Source organism: Gekko japonicus, unplaced genomic scaffold, assembly GCF_001447785.1.
Source record: "Gekko japonicus isolate JY-2015 unplaced genomic scaffold, Gekko_japonicus_V1.1 scaffold4920, whole genome shotgun sequence".
Lineage (NCBI taxonomy): Eukaryota > Metazoa > Chordata > Lepidosauria > Squamata > Gekkonidae > Gekko > Gekko japonicus.
In genome coordinates, this window is record NW_015160982.1 from 1 (window position 1) to 17194 (window position 17194).

Here is a 17194-nt window from a genome sequence, read left to right on the forward strand (position 1 = left end):
AACTTTATACTACTCTTCTAATATACATAATAATGGCATACAAATCATTTCGCACGGTTCGGCTCTATCGTTTCCTTACTTCTGATTCAGACCCTGGTTCCTTTGCATATATATAACTTGTTTCCACCTGGAGGCAGGCATTCCATGGTTGTTTTGCCCACACACCAACTTCGTCACAGGTAGATGCTGTGTTGTCAGTACTGGGGCCAAAACGACTGCCTCTCCCCTGCTCGAGCATCTGTAGTTGCCCCAGTTAAATTCTACACTTCCTTCAAAGAGCTCAGGACAATATACCTGGTGTGGGGGGTGTATCTCATTTCTCCCGCACAACAACCCTGTGAGGTAGGCGAGACATAAGAATTTGCCTGAGAGCATTCAGCCAGGTTCACAGCAAGGTAAGGATTTGAGCCTGGATTTCCGTCTCCAGACGTAGCATTCTAGAGGCCGTACTCCACCGATCAGTAATTGATGAGGTTCCCTCCTGGGGAATTTTTTTTTTTAAATCAAAATTCAGTCTGGGGCATTTGGTTGTCCTTAATAGTTTTTAAGGCTGGTCTTCTGCCTCCCGCATATCTTTCGTCGTGCGCAAACTGCATCATTTATAGTCGTAAGAAAGAGAATGAGTCCGGCCAAGGAGAAATCACATTCGCAGGGAAACCTCAGGTTTCGATAACATTATACAGATCGCTCTTTGCTTTCCCCCCTCTCACGGAGGTGTGGTCGGGCAAAAAGGCTTCAGATCTAGGGAAGAGGGGAAAAAAAGAACAATGCGATTAATAAATAAAGCACGCCAGGGAACTGAAGAGCTATGATTCTCCAAAGTGCATCGAGCCCATTTCGCAAGATCCTTCCGACACGATTCCTTCACTTTCTCTAAAAGGAAGGATCCGAGCATTTATAAAACACATGCTTTCCCAGTTCCTGCCAGAGATCGAACTGGGTGCCCCCTTGGGCCAATTGCATGGTTCGGGGAGCCCTTAAACAGCAGCAGGCCCCTTTAAACAGAAGGGGGGGGGATGGCTGAGACGCAGCCCAGAACCTCTTCCCAAATGACTCGGTGCCAAAGCAAGTGGGTTGCTGGGTATCCGTGGTCCAGAGCTACCAGTGATTTTTCTGATTTGATCCTCAGGTACATGGTGCTCCATGTGCCTAAGTATTGAGGGGAGCCAGTTTGGTGTAGGGGCTCTTTAGCTTGGAGAAACGACGGCTGAGGGGTGACATGATCGAGGTTTATAAGATTATGCATGGGGTAGAGCAGGTCGAGAAAGAAGTACTTTTCTCCCTTTCACTCCATGAAATTGCTGAGCAGTCGGGTTAGAACAGATAAAAGGAAGTCCTTCTTCACCCAAAGAGTGATTCACACATGGAATTCACTGCCACAGGAGGTGGTGGCAGCTACAAGCATGGACGGCTTCAGGAGGGAATTGGATAAACATATGGAGCAGAGGTCCATCAGTGGCTATTAGACACAAGGTATAGATAGGGGCTCTGGGGCAGGTGATGCTCTGTATTCTTGGTGCTTGGGGGGGGCAACAGTGGGAGGGGCTTCTAGTGTCCTGGCCCCACTGGTGGACCTCCTGATGGCACTTGGTATTTTTGGCCACTGTATGACAATAGTGTTGGACTAGATGGGCCATTGGCCTGATCCAACACAGGCTTATCGCTTATGTTCTTATGGTTAGGAGCACCAGGTTCGATTCCCCACTCTTCCACATGCAGCTGCTGGTGTGACCTTGGCTCAGTCACAAGTTCTCTCAGAGCTGTTCTCTCAAGAGCAGTTCTCAGTCACAGCTCTCTCAGCCCCACCTGCCTCACAGGGTGGGGAGGGGACGGGAAAGGAGATTGTAAGACGCTCTGAGACTCCTTCGGGTAGTGAAGGGCGGGGTATACATTCAGTCTCTCTCCCTCTCTCTCTTCTATGGCATTATACCCCTCTGAAGTCCCTCCCTTCCCCAAGCCCCGCCCCCCAGGCTCTACCCACAAAATCTCCAGGTATTTCCCAACCCAGAGCTGACAACCATATCTATGACACCCAGAATGGTCAGTCCCAAGGCTCTCTCTAAGCTGTGGAGTCTTGTGAGCAGAAATTCTACTTTGTGAGTTACCAGCATTAAAGTTGTGAGCGAGTGATTTGGCTCCTGCATACATTGGTTTGCTCTGGAGCCATCCCTTCCTGAGCCGGAGGATAAAAAACTGTGAGCGAGCTCACACAGACTCAGCTCAGAGGGAACACTGGCCTTGTCCCCTACTGAAGAAAGCCACAAGATAAGGCTCCCAAGCCCAAAGTAGGAAGGAACGTCCTGTTTCACTGACAAGTTTGGACTTCCCAGGTCGAAAGCCAAGATCCTTTCCAGCCTGTAGAATTTATGAGCCATAATAAGGTTTATTTTACAGATGTTGCGAGACTGCCCCATGTGAGGCATTTCTTCATCGTCCGCAATATCTGGTTTCCCTGAATGTTTCAAAACTTTGGCGCCACCCACTCGTACTTTCAAAGGGGTGGAATTTCCTCCCACCTCAAGCCAAGAACATTGCCGGATGACAGGAAATAGCTGCAGGGCTCTTTTTGTAGAAAAAGCCCAGCAGGAACTCACTAGCATAATAGGCCACACCCAACAGCAGGAACTCATTAGCCTATTAGGCCGCACCCCTGACAGCACAGCTCATTAGCACATTACGCTGCACCCCCATGTTACCAGAAGTGTGGTCATCCAGCCACACCCACCTTTCCCTTCTTATTCTGTTTACCTTGTTTGTTGTCAAAACCCAGGGCCTTTTTTTGGAGCAGGAACTCCTTTGCATGTTAGGCCACACACCCCTAATGTAGCCAATTCTAACGAGTTTTTGCTGTTGGGTGTGGCCTATTATGCTAATGAGTTCCTGCTGGGCGTGGCCAACTCGGGAGCCAGCCGGAACTCCGATTCCTGCCCAAAAATAGCCCTGGCTCTCAGGAGCTCCCCGATCAGATCTGACAAACAGACTTACTCTTTTCAGATTAGTGATGCTGTATTAAACTGTAACCATCGACAGTAGAGTATTCAGGGTCTCCTGGAAAGAACAGATCACAAGAAACACATACAGTGAAAAGGGAGGAGAGTAGGCACGCTTAGAGGACATATTTCCCAACTGACGACTTCAAACACGGGATCGCTACGACAAACCTCGTTTTAAATACCCCTAGTGTTTAAGCTGTGATAACTGCTACGAACTAGGAATATCTGAATAAAATAACTAGGAATACCTTGAATAAAACTTTGTTCGTCTTCAAGACGCCGCTGGACTCAAACTTTGTTCTGTCGCTTCAGACCAAAATGGCTGCCCCACCTGAATCTAGGAATATTCCTAATTTCCCAACTAGAGATGTAAAATTTCCAGAAATTTTGAAGCTCGGGAAAAAAAACCAGTTTTTTTCGGGGGAAATGGAAATTTTCAGAAAAATTGAAAAAAATGCTATATTAGCACTTCTTTTTTCTTTTCCAGATTGAAAGACATTCTGTTACTTTAGGAATATAAAATATGACTATGGACATTTTTACTTGGCATGAAATTATCTCAACTAGCATATTAAAAATATATTTAATCGTCATTACCAGAAACTCTTATTCTTTTGAACTATCTAAAATTGTGTTTGTCTCTCAGTTACTGTACAGACTGTCACTTCTGTATTGTTAGACATGAAGTATTATCTAATCATGCAGTTTACAGTGTATCCAAACAATTATTACAAACAGGATACCCACCAACATGCAAAAACAAAACTGAAACCTTTTTCTTTTCTTGTGACAATAGCACCTCCTAAAGGAAGAAATGCATCTTGTTCTTGCATTGGAGAGTTCAGTTTGTAACCTAGGGCTTGCTTGTCCTCGGTGCACAGAAATTAGATCAATCTGATACCATACATATTTTTTTAGAAATTATTTGGACACCTTATCTTAAAATATTTGATACATCATGTTAAAATAAAACGTTCCATAATCAATTTTTTTCCTTTTCTTTTATTTTTTCAATTTTTCCAATTTTTCGGGAAAAAACTTTAAAAAGACTAAAAAAGGCTTCAGGAAAAAAACGGGGGAAATTCGGGTTTCCCCCCAAATTTTTCCGTTTTTTTCCCAAGCTCTCACATCTCTATTCCCAACCCCAAAAGAGGACATTCTCTCTCACTCCTATCCCCCAAGTGTATTTTTTGAATTGTTTCCCTTCTTCCCCTCCCTTGGGCTTCCTCTGTATGAGGGGGTCCACCTCTTGTGGCAGCTATTTTCTAGTTGATTCCACCTCCCTTGGCAGCCATTTTATAGTCGTGCCCACCACCCCTGGGTCAGAACCCCAAGGTTGGGAACCCTTGCTCTGGAGTAACTAGTTGACACCAGTGTGAGACAGATGTCGGTCTAAAAGATGGACCATTGGTCCGATCCAGGTTATGTTCCTTCAAGAAACCACCTGTAGGGACAGTGTTCTCTGTGTGGCAAGCCCGGAGTTCACTACTCCTGCAGGGAAATTGGGAACCAGAGTGTAGAATGCACAAGATTGCTGAGCTCATCGTGAGAAGTAACTTGGCAGAGAGTCGGGAGGAGATAAGACAGTGAGGCTGTCTTCACAACACATTCCTCTTTTCGTAGCTCATAGTAAGGGTGACTTGTAACTTTCGATGCATAGGAGAGGGGGAAGGAGGGAAGGAAATCTAATAAAGCCTGCTTCTCCGGGTAGGAGGAGACAGATTTCTGCAGAGCTGTTTGTGTGTGTCGTTCTTTGCACAGTCAACCTTCAAGCACCAAAACTACTTTGTCGCTATATCTGGTATTTCTACAATATCATTTTTTACAACGAAACAGCTGATAAAAGCAGAAAGGGTCACATGGAGAAAGAAATAGGGTTGCCAGGTCCTTTTCACTGCTGGCAAGGGGATGGGAAGACGTTCCGGAAGTGGGAAGTGACATCGCCCGCCATTCTCCCCAAAACAGTGACGTCACACGCAACATGCCTGCGTCACCCAGAATTGACACCAGCACGTCAGCAATGTCATGGGGGGACGCTCTGGATTTTAGGCAAAATCAGCATCAAACCATAGAGTTTAGGTAAAATCGGCATCAAACCATAGAGTTTTGCCCAAAAGCCAAGGCGTCACCCCCAAACACACGTCCCAGCCTAACTTCTAGGTGACGCAGGCACGTTGTGTGTGACGTTGCTATTGGGGGGGGGGGGGAATTCCTTCCTGCCGGCCAGCTAGCCTGCGGTGGGCAAGAGCCTGCAAAATCGGCGGTGTTGTGTATTATGTATTATGATTACTACTGCATACCTAGCTTCAGACATTGCTATTAAAAACTGGTATCCTAAAGTGCACGTTCTGATTGGCTGCTGCTGACAGCGGGCCAGTCAGAGCTAAGGACTGTGACTGGAGTGAACAACAATGATTGGTCTTTATCTTGTAAATATGATTGGTTCTTACCGTTCGTCTGGGCGTGGCCGTCCCAGCCCGGGATGTTTAAAAGGAGCTCAGGCCCCTATGGTTTTTCGTGTCGATTTGTTCTGCTTCCATAAAGCTGAATTCACTTGTTTAAGAGCTGCCTGAGTCTGATACATTTCAAGGGATCTCCCCACCCCCACCCCAGGCAAATGGCAACCCTAGAAAGGCAGTACATTTGGGAGCGGAGACTTCTGGTAGCCCTGCTGATGTCACGGAAAATCCAAAATCAAACGGCAGCTAGGGTTGCCAGTCTTCAGGTGGCGGCTGGAGATCGCCCGGGATTACAACTTGCCTCCAGGTTACAGTGATCAGTTCACCTGGAGAAAATGGCCACTCTGGAAGGCGGCCTCTATGGCACTATACCCCACGGAGGTCCCTCTCTCCCTCGAGCCCCGCCCTTCCCAGGCTCCACCCCTAAATCTCCAGGAATTTCCCACTCAAGAGCTGGCATCCCTACACGGCACACGATAGGTTTGCAAAAAGCAGTATATATTCTCGAGGACCAGTTGGCCACTTACCTGGTCCACCGGAGGGTACTGGTAACCGTGGCCTCCTGCAAACAGAAGATGGCTCTTAATAATACTTAGCATTTATACAGCACTCCAGCATGTACAAGAAGAGAAGAGGTTGGATTTATACCCCGCCCTTCACTACCCACAGGTGTCTCAGAGCGGCTTACAAACTCCTCTCCCTTCCCCTCCCCACAACAGACACCCTGTGAGGTAAAAGAAGAAGAGGAAGAGATTGGATTTATACCCCGCCCTTCACTACCCAAAGGTGTCTCAGAGCGGCTTACAAACTCCTTTCCCTTCCCCTCCCCACAACAGGCACCCTGTGAGGTAAAAGAAGAAGAGGAAGAGATTGGATTTATACCCTGCCCTTCACTACCCGAAGGAGTCTCAGAGCGGCTTACAAACTCCTTTCCCTTCCCCTCCCCACAACAGACACCCTGTGAGGTAAAAGAAGAAGAGGAAGAGATTGGATTTATACCCTGCCCTTCACTACCCGAAGGTGTCTCAGAGCGGCTTACAAACTCCTTTCCCTTCCCCTCCCCACAACAGGCACCCTGTGAGGTAAAAGAAGAAGAGGAAGAGATTGGATTTATACCCTGCCCTTCACTACCCGAAGGAGTCTCAGAGCGGCTTACAAACTCCTTTCCCTTCCACTTCCCACAACAGACACCCTGTGAGGTAGGCGGGGCTGAGAGAGCTCTGACAGAAACTGCTCCTTTTCAAGAACAGCTCTTGTCAGAACTATGGCTCGCCCAAGGCCATCCAGCCAGGTGCAAGTGGAGGAGTGGGGAGTCAAACCTGGTTCCCCCAGATTAGAGTCCGCGCACTTAACCACTACACCAAACACTACAAGGTGTTTCTATCTCAGAGCAATTACTATCTCAGAGTAATTATGCACATCGCAGTATTTCCAGGTCTGTCCTGGGTGCTGCTTCACTAGACACGTGTTAGGAATTCTGTGTGGAAGCTTCATTTCCAACTGCCCTGGGCCCAATTTGTATCTGGACCGTGGCTCAGGAGGAAAGTAGGGATGCTAGCCTCCAGGTGGGACCTGCGGAGGTCCCGGAATTTCACCTCGTCTCCAGACTACCGAGACCAGTTCCCCTGGAGAAAATACATCGTTGTCTGACACCTTTGCCAACTGGAAACCAGTCTGCTTCGCCGTATTCTGTCCTAATAGTAGCCTCTTGTCTGGAGTATGGGTTCCACACCAAAATAATCACCATGTTAAGGTGGGCATCCACAAGGGAGGATGTTTTAAGACATATGCTTTATTTAGAGATCTTTGAACATACTTTGAATGTAGTTCAAATGTGCTTGGGGAGGGGGACTCGATGGACGCCATCCCCAAATCTCCAGGAGTGTAACACGTGGAACTCACTGCCACAGGAAGTGGTGGCGGCTACAAGCATGGACAGCTTCAAGAGGGAATTGGATCAACATATGGAGCAGAGGTCCATCAGAAGCTTTAGCCACAAGGTACAGATGGAACACTCCGTCTGGGGCAAGTGATGCTCTGTCTTCTTGGTGCTTGGGGGGGGCAACAGTGGGAGGACTTCTGGAGTTCTGGCCCCACTGATGGACTTCCCGGTGGCACCTGGGGTTTAGCCACTGTGTGACACAGAGTGTTGGACTCGATGGGCCATTGGCCTGATCCAGCCAATGCTCCCTGTAAGCTGTGCAGTCTTGTGAGCGAAAAGTCCACTCTGTGAGCCACTGGCATTAAAGTTGTGAGCGAGCGATTTGGCTGCTGGATAAATTAGTTTGCTCTGGAGCCCTCCTCCCTGAGCTAAGACAAAAATCTGTGAGCTGGAGGCTAAAAAACTGAGTTAGCTCACACTAACTCGGCTTAGAAGGAACACTGGATCAAACATGACTTCTCTTCAGAGCAGAGGTCCGTGAGTGGCTATTAGCCACAAGGTGTAGATGGAACACTCTGTCTGGGGCAAGTGATGCTCTGTATGCTTGGGGGGCCACACTGGGAGGAGTTCTGGGGTTCCCACTGGTGGACCCCCTGGTGGCACCTGGGGTTTGGCCACTGTGTGACACAGCCTGTTGGACTGGATGGGCCACTGGCCAGATCCAACATGGCTTCTCTCAGGGCTCTTTTTGTAGAAAAAGCCCAGCAGGAACTCATTACATATCCAACAGCAGAAACGCATTAGCATATTAGGCCACACCCCTGATAGTACAGCTCATTAGCATATTAGGCCATACCCCCATGTTACCAGAAGTGTGCTCATCCAGCCACACCCACCTTTCCCTTCTTATTCTGTTTACCTTGTTTGTATCAGGGCTCTTTTTGTAGCAGGAACTCCTTTGCATGTTAGGCCACACGCCCCTAATGTAGCCAATCTTTATGAGTTTCTGCTGTTGGGTGTGGCCTGTTATGCTAATGAGCTCCTGCTGGGCGTGGCCAACTCGGGAGCCAGCCGGAACTCTGTTCCTGTGCGTTCCTGCCCCAAAATAGCCCTGGCTTCTCTTATGTTCTTATATTCCCAGCCCGGAGATGACAACCCTACACCCCAACCCCCCTGCCAGTGGCCAGCGGTTGACCTGGCGACCTTTTACCTCCCACACTATTTTTGCGACCTGCTCGCTGCTGTCCCTCCCCTGTCCAAACCCTCCCTTCCCCAGGCTCCACCCCGTCCCCCTGATTTCCTGGACTTTCCCAGCTCAGAGGTGGCCTCCCTCGGTCAGAGACGGACTCAGCTTGTTCCCAGCTGCCACCAGGGACTCTCCCTGTAAGTTCAGTGTCCCGTCCCCCCCTCCATCAGAGCTCGCCAGCCTCTCGTGCCGTTGGGTCCTCTTTCTCACCTCCCCATTCCTGGTGCTGGGGGGGCTTGGTTTCTTCCCGGGGCTGCCGACTTCTGGCTGTTATAATAATTTTCATAGGTCACGGGAGCTGCAAACAAAAGGGGGAGCGGGGAGCCAGTTTAAAAAGGAAAAAAACACAGAACACCAACATCCAAGGGTGGCGAAGAGGCCCAAAGCTCAAAGGCACTGCTCGTGTTATCGGACCAGGAAACGGCTACGGCGATTATACACGGTGTTTCACACTGTGTCCAGAAAAAACAAAAAGCCCCACCTGGCAATTTAGGGTGCTCTGCTTTTTCGGGAAGACGTATCATTGTGCGTGCACATGAAAGCTTAGACCCAGAATTAAACTTTGTTGGTCTTAAAGGTGCCACTGGACTCCGACTTTGTTCTGTATCATTAAGGGGTGTCTCAGAGTCAAATCACAGGTCACGTGAACAGGACAGCTACTCCAGAAAATGGCAGTGGCCTAAGCGGCACTTGGGTCTCGAATTGCCGAACTACCAACCTTCCGGTAGGCCTAGGAGCCACCAAATCAGTGTTCTAATTGCCTGGCCATTACTGGACAACTGATGACCGTATCTGATTGGTGAATGGACCAAACATTTTTGATACTGGCAAAACAGCAAGCCGTCAAGGACCGCTGGAAACTGCATGCAAGTAGGGTAGCCAGCAGGCCTGAAGCTTTCGTGAGCCGCCAGTATCTGAAGAAGTGAGTCGTGACTCAAGGACGCTCCTCCCCTGCCACAAATTTTGTTACATATCCGATTGGTGAATGGACCAAACATTTGTGATACTGGCACAACAGCAGGCCGTCAAGGACCGCTGGAAACAGCATACAAATAGGGTAGCCAGCAGGCCTAAAGCTTTCGTGAGCCGCTAGTAACTGAAGAAGTGAGCCGTGACTCAAGGACGTCACAATGTGACCCTGCCACAAATTTTGTTAGTCTTGAAGGTGCCCCTGGACTCTTGCTCTTTTCTACTACCTCACAGGGCTGTTGTGAGGAAAAAACGGAGGAGAGACCATGGAAGCCCTACATAGGGAGTAAGCCTAAAAAGGTAAGTGCTCCGTCATTCAAGGAGACCTACACCCAGGAAAGTGTCCTGAAGACTGCAGCCACAGTGTCTGCCCATTGGGGCGTCAGACACCCAGCCGTCGTGCAACTTACTTGGCGGGAGAGTGCCCGTTTTATGGATGCTCACGAAGCACTCGATGTCCTTCTCGATGCTGCACGTCTCCAAGCTCTTCCGCACTTCCTCGTAACACTGTGATGCACAAGAGATTTTTTAAAAATAAATTTTACTGTTGGGGCTTAAAATGGAAGAAGTTAATGTGCAGAAAAGAACTTTGATGTGGTATATGATCACAACTGCTAGAATGACTTATGCACAATGTTGGAAACAAGACAGAATCCCGGAAATTGGGGAATGGATAAAGAAATTACTATTTATGGTTGAAATGGACAAAATGACAAGGAAACTTAAGAATCTTGAAGCAGAAGAATTCTATGCAGACTGGAAAGACTTGAAAGAATATTTAGAAAAATATTGGGGTGTACAGGACAATTTAATTTGCTTTGACAATTATTTAAAAGTTAATGTTACTAAGATAAAAGTTAATTATGAGAAAATAATAGTAGAAGGAAGTGTTACCGGTAGACTATGATTAAAAGATAAGTGGAAAATAGGGAAGACCTAAGAAATGGGCTGGAGGTTGGAGCACTGTGGGAAGCCAGAGGGGAGGGGGAAAGGGGAAAAAAGGATGTATAATTTAAAAAGTAATATGTTGTGTATTTGAACTAATAATATATCCTAATAAATTGTTTTTTGGGGGAAAAAGAGAGATTTTTTTTTTAAAAAAAAGCGCACTTTGACAGCATGCAAAGAAAAAAAAGTCCTTCCCTTTACTCCAAAAAAGAGCTCAGTAAAATCAGGTGGAAGATACACGCTTGGATCGCAAGACGTTTCTCTTCCTGCAAGCATAAGGAAGGAAGCCAGGGAATGTGAACCTGAAGGTCATAGATGAGCATAAGAAGCTGCCGTCTGCTGAATCAGACCCTGGGTCCATCAAAGTCAGTCTCGGCAGCAGCTCTCCACGGCCTCAGACCACGATCTTTCACATCACCTGCTGCCTGGTCCTTTTCAGCGGGAGATGCTGAGGATTGAACCTGGGACCTTCTGCATACCAAGCAGATTGGCCCGAAGCCACAGTGGGGCATTTATTTATTGTATTTATTTATTTATAAATTCAATTTATAGCCCGCCCTCCCCACAACGCGGGCTCAGGGCGGCTCACAATCAGGCATAAGCCAGCACATAAAGCACAATTGAAACCATTTAAAATCATTCCTACAATGTTACAACATTGTTATTAAGTGCTCTGGATGTTCCGAATAGCCTGTGGAACTGTGCAAGGTCCCTCAGGGCCCGGATCTCCTCCGGGAGCTCGTTCCACCAGGTAGGTGCCCCCTCACTCGTGGCCCGTGCCCCACAACTCCTGCCGTGGGAGTTGTGCCGGCAGGTAAGGAAAGCCTGCCAACAGGATCTCTCGATCTCTCTCTCTCTTTCCTGCTCCCCCAAATTTCCCAATGCCCCACCACCCAAATTTTTTCTGGCTACGCCCCTGCAAGCAGATGCTCTGCCACTGAGCCATGGACACCTCCCTCAAATGAAGTACTTAGGTTAGCTGTCTTTCAGTCCCCTAACAGCAAACATCCACTGAGTTATATTTCCCACCAACACCCCCCATCTCCCCCTCATATAGGACTTTTCTGCATTTTCATTTTCCCCACTTGTGTGTTCCCGTGGCTTGGCTGTTATCATAAACTGTTCTGCATGTGTTTGGCTCCCTCTAGTGGCCGATTCGATATCCCATTGATGTATGGGCCGCATCAAAACCCGCGGTTTAAACCTGCAGGAAGACATAAAGCAACGCAATATCGAATGGACCACTAGAGGCAGCCAAACACATGCAGAACAGGAAAAAAAAACGCACACACACCAAAGTAACAGGCAGACACGAGAGTGGGAAATGAGAATGCAGAAAAGTCCATAGATTCATAGGCTCTGACCACAGAGTTCAGTTTCGTGGGGTTTTTAAAATCTTTTTTTTCTTTCCTTCAGCTTGGAAAGGAAGGGCCTGCACCCCTTTTTCCGGGGCTGCCTTCTACTGAAGGCTTGCCTTAAAAACAAGTCTAGCTCACCACCTAGCGGTGCATAACACTAAAAGAGCTAGAACGTCTGGCTGCCAGACAATCTTAGGATCTCCTGGCTATACTACACACAAGGCCATACAATAACTATTCTCAGGGGTCGTTTCGTAGAAAAAGAGCTGGGGGGGCTCATTAGCATAACTCATTAGCATATGCTACACCCCCTGACATCACCGGAAGTGTGTCATAAGGCCACACACCCCGCCCCCAACGGTCCCGGCCTCCACCGCCGGCCTTGCAGCTCCATTGCCGAGCCCCATGAGGGGCCCGGCGGTGGACCTGCAAGGCTGGCGGGAGTGCAAGGAAGCCCCGCAAAGGCCCTCCCTGGCCCCAGGCAGGCAGGGGTGGGGAGAGGCAGGGAGGAAGCAACTTACCCTCCCTCTTCTCCTGCCTCCTCCTGGCTGAATGAGGGCTGGAAGCGGGGCGGCCGGAAGCAGGGGGCGGGGCTTCGTCATGTGCCGCGCCCCCCGTACCTCACCCGGGGAACTGCGATCCCCCGCGATCCCCCCCGAAATGACCTCTGACTATTCTTATTAGACCCATCAAAGTCAGTATTCTCTACTCAGACTGCATGCAGCAGCTCTGCAGGGTCTCGGGCAGAGGTCTTTCACATCACTTACGGCCTGGACCTTTTTAACTGGAGATGTTGGGGATTGAAAGTGGGACCTTCCACATACCAAGCAGGTGCTCTACCACTGGGCCATGGCCCCTCTGGCTGATTTGCCATTGCCTTCCTCTGTGTAGCAACCCTGGTATTCCTTAGTGGTCTCCTATCCAAATACCAACCAGGGCCAACCCTGCTTGGCTTCCAAGATCTGATGAGATCAAGCTAGCCGGGGCCATCCAGGTCGATGTTCCTCCCTGCCTTTCAAGATTCACTTTCCTGTCTTCCACCCTCCAATCACCTGTTGGCCTTTCCAGTCCCATTTGGCACAGTCAGTTTCAACTCATTTTTCAAAGCATTCCACCCGCTGCCATTGCTCTGCACGCAGAGAATGCAGCTGCGACTCTGGTGGCCTTGGTCCGTTTAGGGTTCTCTTAAAGACCGTTTACTTCCGTTTATAAGGACCTGCCGGTCAGTTAGGATCGCCTGCAGAGGCTGATCTCCGTATGGCCCCTCGTTCAGAGGTTAAAGTAAAGGTAAAGGGTCCCTTGCTCGAAAGCCAGTCAAATCCGACTCTAGGGTTGCGGTGCTCATCTCCGTTCCAAAGCCGAAGAGCCAGCGCTGTCCGAAGACGTTTCCGTGGTCATGTGGCCAGCATGACTAAACACCAAGGCGCACGGAACGCTGTTACCTTCCCACCGAAGTGGTACCTATTTATCTACTTGCAATTTCTTGCTTTCGAACTGCCAGGTTGGCAGGAGCTGGAACTAGAGACAGGAGCTCACTCCGTCATGCGGCACACTTGGGTCTCGAACTGCTGAACTACCGACCTTCCACAGCCTGCAGTTCAGAGCCTTAACCACTTGAGCCACTGCAGCTCCTCTTCATTCAGAGGATTCAGAGGTTAGGTAGATACTTTCCGGAAACAGGGCCTTCTCCGTGGTGGCACCTCAGTCACAGAATTTCCTCCCAGGCCGAATCTACCCAGCCCCTACACTATTATCTTCAAGACGCTAGAAAGAACTTATCCTTTTCAGTTGTGCTTTCAGAACCCCAGAATGGAACTGCTTCTGATGTTTCGTCTCACTGATAGGGTTGCCAGTCTCCAGGCGGAGCCTGGAATTACAACTGAATTCCAGACAACAGAGATCAGTTCCCCTGGAGAACATGGCCTTTGGAAGGATAGACTGTGTGGCTGATTTCGCACAAGGAGCTGCGCCGCCGCCACGCCTCCCTTTGCCCCGTTTCCATTGGTCAATCTCCTACTCGAAGCCGCGCGGCCGCATTTTGACCCGCGGGTTCGCTCTATTTTCCCCGCGGTTTCATGATCCTCAAAAAACAGGATGGTGGGGCTGAGAGAGCTCTGACAGAAACTGCTCTTTTTTTCAAGAACAGCTGAGCCAGAACTACGGCTTGTAAGACACCGGGAGAGGAAAACAAACCTGACCCAAAACCCTGGAATCAAGAAACAAAAAGGGTGAGAAGAAAATCTAATGAAGGGCCAATATTAAAAACCTAGTTAAAACTTATAATATACAAACATCTTTGTCATGTGTCTTTAGATCTTGCTGCTTAACCTTCCTCTTCCTGGTCCATTATTCACTTATTGGTTATCTTATTGCAATATGTATTTAAGTTATGTGTACCTCAATATAGGGCAGAAACGCATCAGGTCATGTGGCCCTTGTGTTTTAAAAGGTGAAGGTTTCCCTTGCTCGAAAGCCAGTCGAATCCGACTCTAGGGTCGCGGTGCTCATCTCCGTTTCAAAGCCGAAGAGCCAGCGCTGTCCGAAGACGTTTCCGTGGTCATGTGGCCGGCATGACTGTTTAGGCTGTACTTTTCTACGAGGCTTTCATTGGGCCCTTATGTGTGTTTTTAGCTGTCTTTCTAATAAATACTTGTATTTTGGTATATTATAAGTTTTAACTAGGTTTTTAATATTGCCCCTTCATTAGACTTTCTTCTCACCCTTTTGGTTCTTGATTCCAGGGCTAGGGTAAGGTTTGTTTTCCTTCCCCTGTGTCTTACTGGGTTGGAAAATACCTGGAGACTTTGGGGGTGGAACCAGGAGAGGGTGGGGTTTGGGAAGGGGACAGCGGGTGTGGGAGGGGCAGGGGGGGGGGGGGATAATGCCCTACAGCCCTCCCCCCAAAGCTGCCATTTTCTCCAGTGGAACTGACCTCTGTAAGTCTGGAGATCAGTGGTCCTTCCCAAAATCCCCAGGCCCCGACACAGGCAATCCTATCCCCAACTCAGAGCTCGCAACCCTACTCATGGAGCAGACTGTTCAATGTTATTGTTCCTTCCATGCAAACTCCTTTGATTGCTATTTTAAGCCGAAAGACATGGTAGAAATCCTAAAGATTAAGAAACCGTATCTCTGTATTCAGAGTTTGCTTCCCCCACTGAAACCTGATTGTACAGAAGCTAGGCCTGGAAGAAGAAGAGGAGGAGGAGGAGGAGGAAGAGGAAGAAGAGGAAGAAGAGCAGGAAGAGGAAGAAGAAGAGGAGGAGTAGTTTGGATTTATACCCCGCCCTTCACTACCCAAAGGTGTCTCAGAGCGGCTTACAAACTCCTTCCCCTTCTCCTCCCCACAACAGACACCCTGGGAGGCAGGTGAAGCTGAGAGAACTCTGACAGAAACTGCTCTTTTTCAAGGACAGCTCTGACAGAACTGTGGCTTGCTCAAGGTCATCCAGCAGGTGCAAGCAGAGGAGTGGGGAATCAAACCCAGTTCTCCCAGATTGGAGTCCGCGCACTTAACCACTACACCAAACCACTACGCCAAGAAGAGGAGGAGGATGAGATTGGATTTATACCCCGCCCTTCACTTGGAGTCTCAGAGCGGCTTACAAACTCCTTTCCCTCCCCCTCCCCACAACAGACACCCTGTGAGGTAGGTGGGGCTGAGGGAGCTCTCTCGAGGACTGTCCTTGAGGGAACAGCTCTGACAGAACTACGGCTTGCCCAAGGTCATCCAGCAGCTGCAAGCAGAGGAGTGGGGAACCAAACCCGGCTCTCCCAGATTAGAGTCCGCGCACTCAACCAGTTTGGTGTAGTGGCAACTTGACTCCCAAGACGACAGAGAAAGCTCGGAGGCCGTCCAAGTGAGTCTCTTACTTCGTCGTTCTTCACACATTCCTGGGAGAGCTGGTTGACGTGGAGCCAGAGGGCGTTCCGGAAATAGGTGATCCGTTCGCACTCTTGGCTCTCGAAGAACTGCCGGGAGAGGCAACAGCCCAAGATTAAGACAAAATTAAAACATGGGATTTCCTGGCCCTCAAAAACGCTCCCCTTTCCTCCTGGCACGCCCATAAATCTCAAGACAAACACATTCTGTGGGCACTGAGGGAGGGACAGAACCGGGGCTGTTCATCATGCCTGTGACATTAACCATCACGGCACAAGTGGCGACCCACAACACTCGCAAAACCACATTCCACAGGGCACAACCACAACATGGGGGCAGGGTTTCCAACCAGTCAGGAGTTCATTGGTCCAGCTTATAAAATGGTCTTCTGTCAGGTTACCAGCACCGGGGGCAGTGTACCCCCTCAGCTGAGTTAGTGTGAGCTAGCTCACCGTTCTTTAGCCTCCGGCTCACACATTTGTTGTCTTCGCTCAGGGAGGGTGGCTCCCGAGCAGACTAATTTACACAGCAGCCCAATCGCTCGCTCACAACTTTAATGCCAGGAGCTCACAAAGTGGAATTTTGACTCACAAGACTCCGCAGCTTAGAACAGGGGTGTCGAACTCATTTGTTACGAGGGCCGGATCTGACATAAATGAGACCTTGTCGGGCCAGGCCATGTGTGTCATAAAATGTAACGCCAGGTAGCTTTGCCCGACTTTCCCTGCGGTTTTGTGATCCTGTTTTTTGAGTATCACGAAACCACGGGGAAAATCGGGGCAAAGCCGAGGGTCAAAACGCGGCCGTGCGGCTTCGAGTGGGAAATTGACCGATAGAAGCGGGCAAAGGGAGGCGCGACTGCGGCGCAGCTCTAGTCTGAAATCGGTCACATGCTGTTCATCGAAGCCTGCCACCTCACACTGGCAGAAGAATCAAACCTTCCCAGCCCAGTCAAACCAGAAGAAGATGAAAAAGAAGTTGGCTTTTATACCCTGCTTTTCACTACCCGAAGGAGTCTCAGAGTGGCTTCCAATCCACTTCCCTTCCCCTCCCCAGACACCCTTGTGAGGGATGTGGGGCTGAGAGAGCTCTGAGAGAACTGTTCTTGAGAGAACAGCCCTGAGAGAACTTGTGACTGACCCAAAGTCACCCAGCTGGCTGCATGTGGAGGAGTTTAGAATCAAACCCGGTTCTCCCAGAGTAGAGTCCACCGCTCTCAACCACTACACACCACACCGGCCCTGGCGACCCTAGCCCCTGCCCGCCATTCCTCCCCCGATGAGCAACCGTTGAGCAGCCGTTTTTACCTCACAAGCCTTGATGTGCTCGCTCTGCCATTCTTCCCTGACCTTCTCCACAGCCGCGACATTCATCTGGTACACCCTGTCTGCAAAGTGAGGTGGGCAAAAAGGTCGGATCACCCAGGAGAAAAGAAGACAGGCCCAAAGTCACACGA

The 17194-nt window shown here is 49.3% G+C and overlaps 1 protein-coding gene across 1 annotated transcript in view; it reads right to left on the reverse strand.

Moving 5' to 3' along the window:
- Positions 1–38: 38 nt before the first annotated feature.
- Positions 39–17194, reverse strand: part of PSTPIP2 (proline-serine-threonine phosphatase interacting protein 2) — a gene marked incomplete at its 5' end in the record, with an annotated part of 45296 nt that continues 28140 nt past the window's right edge. Inside the window, 7 exons of the mRNA XM_015425546.1 lie at positions 39–741; positions 2986–3048; positions 5980–6014; positions 8791–8878; positions 9960–10056; positions 15729–15827; positions 17046–17125. Coding sequence (XP_015281032.1) covers positions 2996–3048; positions 5980–6014; positions 8791–8878; positions 9960–10056; positions 15729–15827; positions 17046–17125 — 452 coding nt within the window. The remainder of the gene's footprint in view (positions 742–2985; positions 3049–5979; positions 6015–8790; positions 8879–9959; positions 10057–15728; positions 15828–17045; positions 17126–17194) is intronic.